General features: G+C 34.9%; 1 protein-coding gene across 1 annotated transcript; it reads left to right on the plus strand.

The window, feature by feature from the left end:
* The first annotated feature begins 457 nt into the window (after window positions 1-457).
* On the plus strand, window positions 458-5,202 carry LOC143583181 (uncharacterized). Its single transcript, XM_077065563.1, has 12 exons — window positions 458-565; window positions 1,535-1,639; window positions 1,934-2,049; window positions 2,130-2,284; window positions 2,381-2,469; window positions 2,542-3,016; window positions 3,613-3,687; window positions 3,968-4,197; window positions 4,277-4,359; window positions 4,444-4,555; window positions 4,797-4,871; window positions 4,951-5,202. The coding sequence occupies exons 1-12, from the start codon at window positions 476-478 to the stop codon at window positions 5,134-5,136; spliced, it is 1,791 nt and encodes a 596-aa protein (XP_076921678.1). The 5' UTR covers window positions 458-475; the 3' UTR covers window positions 5,137-5,202.
* Window positions 5,203-11,094: the final 5,892 nt, after the last annotated feature.

Genomic DNA, 11,094 nt, shown 5'->3' on the forward strand with positions numbered 1-11,094 from the left:
GCATAAGGACTATACTTTCATGCAAGTTCTGTGTGGATTCTGTTTCCACCCGTCACGTTAGCCCATCTAATAATAGGAAACACATCACCCCCGTACCATTGAAACCCGACTCAAAAGGATTTTCCTATAGTGGTGGGTTTCCCCTAATGTTTTTATTGGGTGAGTCAAACCTGGAGGCACTAGAGCGTTAAAATTAGCATGATCGGTTGACATTCTTTCCTTTCCTTTCCTCTCAATTCCTTCCAAATTTGAAGGAAAATGTTTACTCATTAAAACCCCTCTTTTTTACAAACTTTCTTATAAAAATAAAAAAGAAGAAGATACTAAATTTTAGGCTTGCTGTATTCTGGTTTTATTAATCATCCGGCCCACAACCAAAGATACTCGAACCCGGCCCAAACACTTTTAACCAACCAGCCTCCCAAATTAAACCCTGAGCTTAAACCCTTGTTCTTCATCGCAACGGTTAGGGTTAATGGCGAACCAGAGAGGCGAAGCTTCGATGTCATGTTTCACTTCAAAAGGTGAAGTATTTGCTCATCTTAACCCCCAAGGGCTCCTCAAAGTAAGTTCAATCTTTCTAATTATTTCACTATCGATTTACGGGATTTCATTATGGTATACTTTTTTATATTCGTCTAATTTCAGCTTTCAATAGCTAGAATTGATGTAGTCAGATGTTTCAATTGAGTGGTGTTTAGATGTTTGCTTGTATTCAGAGATGAAATGTTTAGGCAAACTGATTATTATTATTATTATTATTATTATTATTCAGATTTATCTGTACAATTAGGTTAGGAGTTGATTTATAATAAGAAAACTGATTATTGTAACCTAATTATTTAGTAATTACGGGGTTGTATGAAACCGATGGTTTGGTTTTATGTTTTTGTAAATTCCGTAGAACTTACTGTTCGGTTTTGGTTTTGGTTTTGCATGTAATGTAAACTAATAAAATCGAATCAAACGGACGTCATAGATTCTCTTTATACACTTTTTTAAGTAATTTATAAAAATTTAACAACTATGTAACTTAAGTGTTTTAGCCCAAATGTATATTAATCAGTTAGTTTTTTTTATTGATTTAATTATTTCAAACTCAAATAGCGAAACTGAATCAAACTCAATCCGAAAACTGAAACCGGAAAACCATAACGAAACAGTTTTCAAAATGTAAAAAAATTAAATTTCGGTTTTTTGTTTGGTTTTAGCCTAAAAACGACCCAAACAGAACTGGTTTCTTTAAGTTGCAATAATCATTTTTGAAATGCACATCTAAGCACCCCAAAACTTTATCTTTATTTGTTTTTTTTTTTGAATGAGGAATCTTGCATACTAGCTTATTTATCATTTTTGAAATGCACATTTAAACATCCTGAAACTCTATCTCAAATTGTTTTTTTAGTGAAGAATCTTGCATTTAAGCTTATTTTGGGGCATGAACTCATAGATTAGTTGTTATATTTTGTTATGTTATATGCAAGTCTAGCTATTTCATTTACTTTAAGAACTAATAGTATAATGAATTTTGAAGGTTTGGAACACAAGTGATGGAAGTCTTTTATCTGAATGGGAACATCCAAACAAACATGATGGTGTTGAGTATACTTGTATTGCATGTAGCTTTGTTGGAAAGAAGGTAACACAGTGATTTACACTTATTTTTTACTCCTAATTCCTAAAATATTTTGACCTATATACCTATGTCAAACGACGTAAAATTTGTTCATACAGCAAAGAGTTATCTTGACGCTTAAAACCTTTTATATCATTTTGTTCAGTTGACATCTTTTAGGTTATCATTAAAACCTTTTGTTTTCATATTTAACACACTAATATTAATAACAAATGATTTTGGGTAAAAAGAAACCAAATTGGCATGTCAGCACACACATCTGTAGCTTATTGAGTGTATGGTTTTTTAACATTTCAGCGAAGAAAAGAAAATGCTACTTGTTTGGTGGCATATGAAACAAGTGAAGGTGATTTATACACTATCAGTACTGCTGATGCGAAAATGATTTGGAAGTTGTCTACAACTGAGTTTGGGTATGCTATTATTAATTTTTTTTTAATGTTACCATATTTTGGAAGTTTCTTTTTAAAGTTTTCGACTGTTGTTTATGCAGTGAAATTGCTGCTCTATCTTTTACAAATAAAGGGCGTAAACTTTGCCTTGTTGGCACCGGTGGCACATTATGTGAAATGAACTCAGAAACCGGAGAAATTTTAAAAGAACTAAAAGTTTCGAAGAAGTATGTTTCTAATTTGGTCAATATTTTTGGTGAGTGTTTAAAACATTATGGTTTTAAGAATTATCAAACATTTTGAATTTTAATATTTTATTTTGTTATTTGACGCTTGTTCTGTTTTATGTTAGATGATAAAATATTAGCTGCATCAAATGACACTATTAGAGTCCTCAGTCTGGAAGATGGGAACGTACTAGTGAAGTTTTCTTCAGTTCTGGTATGTTGCTACTTTTTAGGGGTAATTATGTAGTTTTTCAATAATTTAATTGTTTTTTGCTTCATCCTTCAGGGCCCAGTGTTTCATTTATCTAATTTGGAAGATACAAACGTCATTATTACATCTGGTTCTTCCGACAATCTAAGTGTGCACCTAAACGAACCAGGCAACAAAAAAGTGACAGATGGGCCCATTTTAGTGTTGAAAGATCGTTCTTTGACCATTGACTCCAAGAGTGGGTTCAATGGGGAGAATTTATTTGTAGTATCGGTTTCAGAAACGGGTATAGCTTATATTTGGAACATGAAGAGTAAATCACCAGGAGATGTATATTCAACGAAGATTAAAGTCGAAGCCAAAAATCACAATTCTATATTAGCCGCTAGATTGATTTCAGTGACTGGTGATGATCAAGCGGCAGTTCTTATTGTGTATGGTTTGTTAAATTCACCAAGGTTTGCGTTAGTGGATGTCACTAGTCCTGGGGAGGATATTGTTGTAACTTCAAGTAACAATATTGAAGAAAATGGAGTAAATGATGAAAAAGGTACGTTGCTTTTTTCATAATAAATAAAGTTCGGCTTTTATTACATTTATGTACTACACTTTTGCAAATCTTTCAAAATCATCGTTTATTTCTAAGACAATGTTCAATCATTCACTTAAGCAAAGTTAATATAAATTACAACCCTTGTACAGTTGGTGCAAAATCAAAACTACAATGGGCAAGATTGATTTTTTTTTCCAAATTAATACCAAAACAAATCTTGGCAAAACACGACCCTTTTCGTTTGTTTCTTTACCCATAAACGTAGTTGATTTGTTATAAAATCACTCAAAATAATCACTTATGAATTATGATGTAAAGGTTGGTAGATGGGTTATACTTTATGCTTTAATATCTAGTTGGTCATATTGGTCAAACAGGTCAAAAGTAACTAACCCAAAGTGTTCAAATTTTTACAACCATCTGAATTGGATTGTTCACAAAGTTGTATCATGCAGTATAATTTATGTAATTATAATTAATATGCCAGGATTTATAAATGTAGTAACAGGGCAAAATATGTTAACACATTATATCTGTTTTTGTGTGAATTTAGTATGATTTTGTTACTTATTTGTAATTACTTTGTTTTACAGACCAAAAGGCGCGGGGCAAGAAAAGAGCCGCATCTGATGCGGACTCTGAAAATGCAGGAGTAAATTTTGACAATGGTAAGCAATAAGATATATATTTTATTTATTTTACCAGTCAAAACAGTTAAAATAAAAAAAAAATAGCTGAAAACGTATTGGTTTGAAGGATTAAATGGGTTGGAGTTGTAGCGTGTACTCAACCGTGGGTTAAAATTAATAACTGACCCATTTTGAAACCTGTACAATTGGGACATATTTTAGTGTTTTTATTTGTTCTGTTTACTATGTTTAATTATGTTCTTGATTTTAATTAACCAGCTAACCTTTAAAAACTATCAAATTGCAATGTTTTTTTTAGATCATAGAGATCCAAAGGACGGGACTCAAATTGATAATGATGAACCGACAATCGGTGAGAAGTTGGCAAGTTTAAATATTATAAAAAATAAAGACGAAATACAAGAAAATGGAGATATATTGTCTGCAAGGCCTCCGAGTGCTGACTCAGTTCTTGAACTGCTTAAACAAGCACTGCATGCAGACGATCGGTCCCTTTTGCTTAAATGCTTATATAGCCAAAAAGAAATGGTAATAGTCAAGGGTAAATTTGTCAAATAACATTTATCTATTCAAAAGATCTACTAACAAGTTGTTCTTTGGTTTGCAGGGTATTACAAACACTGTTTCTTTGTTGAACCCATCTGATGTATTCAAGTTTCTTGAATCTCTCATATCTATGATCCAATCCAGGTGGCGATTTACAGTTATTAATTAATAGTATCTAATAATTTGGCAATATATTGATTGTATGCGTGTATAACATTGTGACAACAGGGGTGCAGTTGTAGCGTGTACTTTACCGTGGCTTAAAAGTTTACTTGCTCAACACGCAAGTAGTATTATGTCTCAAGAATCATCTGTTATTGCTCTCAACTCATTATATCAGGTACCACATTTTTTTTCATTATTGCATAAATTTGAGTCAATAGGTACTAGCCTAGAGTCAAAACCAGAATCGTACTGGTCAAACGATTTCAAGGTTTTGTAATGGTGTCCAACACTTAATTTTTCTTCATTTTTATGATTCTTGAAATAACATGTATGTATGATGTATATTTAATATTTTAATGATCTGTTAATGTTGGTTCTAAATTTAATACTTTTTTATTTTTATTTTATTTTTGCAGCTTACTGAATCTCGAATTTCAACTTTCAATTCTGCTGTTCAACTGTCAAGTTGTCTGGACCTGTTATACACCAAGGTAAGCAAACAAACTGTAACATGAAACTATTAACGAGTGAACTGTGTCATTCATGTTCTTTCATTATTTTGCTGGGCAGACTGTTGAAGATGGAGTTGATGAAGGAGAGGAGCCCGTGGAGCCTATCATTTTTGAAGATGTGAGTGATGAAGAGCAGTCTGAGGAAGACGGTGACGCCATGGAAACCGATGAAGAAGACAATGAAGCGGTCAGTAATGTTAGTGATGATGATCATGAAGCAAGTGATGGCATGGTTGATTATTAGTAATGGGTCTAAGGGTTTTACTTTTGATTTCATTTTTGTCACGGGCCTATGCCTAACCGTAAATGTAACTTAGTAAGGGAACTTAAGTTGAAATAGATAGTAACGAAGTATTGCAATGTTTGCAATTATATATTTAATTGTTATTGTTTTTTAAGATGGACCAAAAGGTTTTTGTTTTCGTATTGAATTATTTCAAGTAGTCAACATAAAGTTTTACATTTTAGTTACGAGCTTATAAGTATCTTGGAGCTATACTGATACTACCTCGCCCACTGTAGTTTGTTCCAATCAACGGTCTCCAGGCAACGTGTGTTGTTTGTGGAGGCAACATGTGCTGTTTGTGGATAGATAAATATCAATAATAACAGTGTGAATGTCAAAGTTAGCATTGATATAACAAGGATCAGAAAGACTAGGGGCAATAACCAACATGACGCACTTGATTAGACGTGCACAAATCGGGTTCACCTTGAAAACCCGAACCGGTTCGGAACCGGTTTTTTTTACACCGGGTAGAAAATGACACCGGTTCGAGTCAGGAACCGGTTCAGTTCCCGACCCGAACCGATGCCCAGAAAGCAAACTTTTAGGAACCGGGACCGGTTATTACGTAAAAACCGGTTCCACTGGTTTTTTATGAAATTCAAACATTATAGCCGTTAGAAACCGGTTCCAACCGCTATATAGCCGTTTTTGACCGTTGGAACCGGTTTTATTAATATATTTAGCTAATTTTCATTCTATAAATATCAATGTATGAGTGTGTACTTGTTAAACCACTTCCAAAACTATAAAACACACTCCAAAACACAATTAAGCTTAAACCGACAACAAATGGCAACTAATGACGACGTTGTTATGGTGATCGAAACAACAAGATGCCCCGATGTTTGGGTTCATTACGATTTGTGTCTAATGACGACTCACATGAGATGGCACGTTGCAAATATTGCTCGAAGTTTCTTAAAGCAGGGTCCAACTCGACATTACGAAAACATACTAATAAGTATTGTCGAGAGAAAAGAAGTTTGGATGCTAAAAAAACGGAAGTGGGAGAATCGTCCGGCTCTACAACCCAAAAATAAGTATTCCCGAATTAAAACGACGGACTTTGTTTTTTAAGTTTTAGTTGTTATGTTTAGTATCGTTTATGATTTAATAATGTTTGTAATAGTTATTGTTTAAATAAATAAAAACACTCTTCTTAGCCTTCTTGTTAGTTTTTTTGATTGGTGCCATAATAATATTTAGTTGGATGGTCGGGTAACGGAACGGGGTTGCTAAAGGAGTAGTATTTTAGTTTGTTTTTGAGTTTGGTGGTGAAACAAGTAATGGAAAACAACCTATATATAGTTTTTGGGCTACAAGAACCGGTTCCAACGGCTATATTACCGTTGGAACCGGTTCCAACGGCTATTATTTGTCTCAAAAACCGGTTCCAACGGCTATATTACCGTTGGAACCGGTTACAACGGCTATTTTGTGTCTCAAAAACCGGTTCCACCGGCTATATTACCGTTGGAACCGGTTCCAACGGCTAGTTTGACCTGTGTTTGACTTTTCAAAAAAAACCCGCCGGAATCGGTTTTTTCGGGTAGGAACCGAACCGGTTACAATTAGGAACCGGGTAGGAACCGGGTTGGAACCGAGGGGGACATACAAATAGGAGAACCGGGTACGATTTTCGGGTACAAAAATACCCAAACCGGGTATTGGGCCAACCGGGTAGGAACTGGAACCGGTTCCGGTTCGGTTCCGGAACCGTTTTTTTTTGTGCACGTCTACACTTGATAAGATGAAACTACAATGGTGATACTATGAGATATCATCGCAGTTCATCCTACATATCTCACTGATTAACACAAGGATAGTTGTTTATATAGATTTGACACATTTGTTGTCGGTTATTGTTTCCAGGTAGTTTCTACAAATTTTACAATTTAAACAAAACCAGTAAACTACCATATGTGTATTGTTTGTTTGTTGTCAGCATCGTTTCCTGGTAGTTTCTACAATTTAAACCAAACCACCATATGTATATCGTGAATGATGATCTAAAAACCAAAGTAAACCACCTGAAGAAACACTAAGTGAACCCTGGACAGATTATAGATAATCTAGACAGATTATAGATAATCTGGGGGTTAAGTAATGTTTCCCACGGATGAGGTCTAACTGAGAAGGCTGTTCTTCAGGAGACCTGCAAAACAAACACCGTAAGCTCGTCACTGAGAAGGGGGGGGTTCCTCCTTGTGACCACCCTCCGGCGTGAGAATCAGACTAGGTTGCTCTGAATATAAGTGTATATTAAGAGATTGCTAGATAACTGGGTAGCAGATGATCTTACCATTCCAAGATGTTGGAGTATTTATAGCCGAAGGTAGGTTAGAAGGTATAGCCGGCTGAATAGTATTCTTGTTCTACCAACAGTGGACTATGCACAGGCCATACTGGTTGGTGGATAGGTTACGGCCAACAGTAACTATGTCGGCTGCACTATTCCTCCAACTGTAGATTATGCACGTCCTACCTACTGTGGATTATACGCAGGCCATGCTGGTTGGTGAATAGGTTACGGCCCACAGTAACACTATTTCACCAACTGTAGGCTGCGCATGCCCTGCAGTAAGGGTTGGTGAGTAGGCAGCGGCTAATAGTGACAAACAGTACTAGAGGGTGCTCCTCCTCGTACTGTTGTCGGTGAGCTGTCACCCTGTGATTGGTTCATGGGCTGTTCTGGTCAGATTGTCTGTCCTATCCATACCTTGGTAGGTATAGTACAGATCTTTCAGAATCATACGGACTGGCTCATTTTGGCGGGATTGTTCCCGTCTTGCTCATTCCTTCATGTGACTACTGAAGTATCTATTGTCTTGTGCGTGTAGCCCTGCTGTCTGCGGGTAGCCTTCCCTGATGGCTTGTATCCGCAACTGCGGGAACAGGCGGGGTACTTCACCATTGGGAGGCTTTCCCTGCGTGTACAGCTTGCGTACTGCGCGTAAGGTTATCTGAGCATGGTGGGTCCTGCGGAAGCAGATGGCCTTTGCGCAGACGTCCCTGTTCAAGGTGAGTCTTGCGGGACCAACTGGGCTCTGCTGGGACCTACCTCTTCACCACCATATGTGTATTGTGAATTATGATCTGAAAAACAAAGCCGAGAATATGAAATAAAATAAAATATAACAGAAATATAAAGCAAAAAGAAGCCCGTTTTACATAAATCAAAGGCCTCCAAAATATTAACTCAATTATAAGAGCACATAAGTTATTTGCTATCATATCTAAACAATATGTTTTTAAAAGTTAACTTTTAAAAGTTATTAACGAAAAATTAAATTATTAGAGGGGAAGTGACACTCATGGGTATTACCCATGTGCTTATCAATCATGTAATGTCACCTCATTTCTACTCTTAATTACCCACAAACCATAAAGTTAATAGCAACACATACCCACAAGTACCTTAGAACTTTATTAATTCATTTTAATTCTTAAATGGTACAAAATAAATCAATTTTGTGTGGCAACGCTTTGCCATGAAATGAAGCCATACACCTTACCCACATGGTGTGGGGTGGTGTTGCCATGTGGTTTGGAACCCATACACCTTACCCATATGTAGGGGTGTTCATCGGGTCAACCAGATCGGGTTTCAGGTTAATTGGGTCGGGTTAGTCGGGTTTTTCTTAAAAAACATCTAACCCGAAACCCGACCCAATTAAGTTTTGGGTTAGTCGGGTTCGGGTTATTCGGGTTAATCGGGTTGACCATGTTACTTTATAATTTGAAGTTGATTTTTATGTTGTAACTCATGGGTTGCGAAATTTCTCATTCCACTCAATTTTCAATTTATTTCACAAGTAATTATCTTATAATTACATATATGCTTGCAAACGAACCGAACGGACATGAACAAAGGCAGGCCTGTGTTTGTTCGTTTAACTTTAAACGAATACGATCGTGAACACTTAATCAAATAAATATTTGTGTTCATGTTCTTTCGTTAAAAAATGAACATGTTCGTGTTATTATGATGTTCATTTAAAATCTAAACGAACAGTTCTGAACATAAATGAACACAATTAAACAAAGATAAACGAACTTGAAGAAATGTGTACATACATTAACGAATGCAAACATACGTAAACGAACATAAATGACACATTTAAATGAACACAAATATAAACATATTATGGTCAAGTAATTTCTAAATGCAAATAATATTTAATAACTTTTTATTAAAATGTGAACAGACATGAAAGAACGTAAACAAACTTAAATGAATGATCATAAACGAGTGTTCACGAACATAGATGAACGAGTGAAACATTCGTTCATGTTCATTCGTTTATTTTAAAAGAACTTCTAGTCTAACGGTTCATGAACAAGTAGATGAATAATTAACTCCTCTATAAAACTTTCAATATTGACTTTTAGTGCTTATTTCACATTTTCATTATTGTATTTGAAGTAAAGTATCATCACTAATCGGGTTAACCCGAAACCCGATTATTTTCCAATAATAAACCCGAAACCCGACCCTATTAACAATTCGGGTTATTCGGGTCAACCCGAATAATACTTTTGACCCTATTTAATCCGACCATAATTAGCTTATTCGGGTTCGGGTCGGGGTTAATCGGGTTCGTGTATTTTGGACACCCCTATTCATATGGGTGCCCCTTCCTCTCTTAGTGAGATTAAATGTTAGAAAGAAATAAAGAAAAAATAAAAGTAATAGGATATGGACATGTGACTTTGTTTAACATAAATGAACTAATTTTAAATTGGGTCAGGGTATCAACCGGTTTATGGCTTGGGATTGTAAACAATTAATTTTCTTATATTTTATAAATCCATGTAACAAACCAACCCAATATAGTATGTTCACAAAATTTGTTTGATATGGCTCAGCTGGAAACTATGCCAAGTTAGCTTGACACGGCTAGAAAGTGACATTAGCTCTGCTTGATTTGTAACGACTCGGATTGGCTCAGATTATTTTACTATATATATATATATATTTTTTATTTTTATATACATATAGAATATTATTAAAAATGTTTAAAAAAGAGAATATATCACTCGCAAAACTGAAATCCCCCTCATATCCCTATTCAAGTATCGACTATAAGAAAAAATTCATGTTTTTATTTCCCAAAACTTAAATGTTTAAAACCATAGTTCACGCTTTTCTGTCTCCACCTTATAGATTGAACTTATTTTGGATATATTCTTTTGAACTATTGAATTATATTTTAGACTATTGAATTTTGGAAACTATGTATTAAATTTTTCTTTTTAAATTCGACCATGACCAAGCCGAGCTCGGGCTTGCCCTGACTCAGCTCAGTTTGGCTTGTGAACAACCCTATAACGCATGGATTTAACGTATGTTAATGAAAAGGAAAAAATATGTAAAAAAAATTGAGTACAAAGATGACTCTTGTTTTTTTATTTTTTAGGCAATTGTTAAGTGTAATTTACTGTTAAAACGATCTAGTTTGTTGGTTTTCATTTTTTTGTTTTTGTTTTAATTCAGTAGTATTTAAACTGAATTTATATTTTGGTTATTTTATTTATATCTATTTAATCTTCTAGTATATACACTGAACTTAAATCATTTATGACTAGATCAGCTTAATTAATTGAGAACCATTTATAATGTTGAGGATAGCTGTTGATATGATAATAAACGTTTGCATCTAGTTAAAATAAATTAGCCTCATCTTTCTTATGGTGAATATCATGAGTTTGATGGTTTGTGTTATGCGTTAGAGGGTCTCCATGCTAGGGTTGAGAAGTTCAACACGTTACTTGACAGAAGCAACATGATCCTTGAAGAACTACTTGTTGTGATTGTAGGTGGTAAAATGCCCACTAAAATCATTATGGTAGTTACTATGATGTTATTCACCATCTCTTTTGGTTGCTATAGCGAGTGTCGGTAGCGTAACG

Source organism: Bidens hawaiensis, unplaced genomic scaffold, assembly GCF_021521415.1.
Source record: "Bidens hawaiensis isolate Kalapana, Puna unplaced genomic scaffold, B.hawaiensis_p1.1 tig00001511_1, whole genome shotgun sequence".
Classification (NCBI taxonomy): domain Eukaryota; kingdom Viridiplantae; phylum Streptophyta; class Magnoliopsida; order Asterales; family Asteraceae; genus Bidens; species Bidens hawaiensis.

Excerpts from the sequence above, each read along its gene's own strand:
- LOC143583181 (XM_077065563.1), top strand. The coding sequence starts at position 476 with ATGGCGAACCAGAGAGGCGAAGCTTCGATGTCATGTTTCACTTCAAAA. Across the intron at positions 566-1,534 it reads ACCCCCAAGGGCTCCTCAAA|GTTTGGAACACAAGTGATGG; the intron begins GTAAGTTCAATC and ends TGAATTTTGAAG. Across the intron at positions 2,285-2,380 it reads TAATTTGGTCAATATTTTTG|ATGATAAAATATTAGCTGCA; the intron begins GTGAGTGTTTAA and ends GTTTTATGTTAG.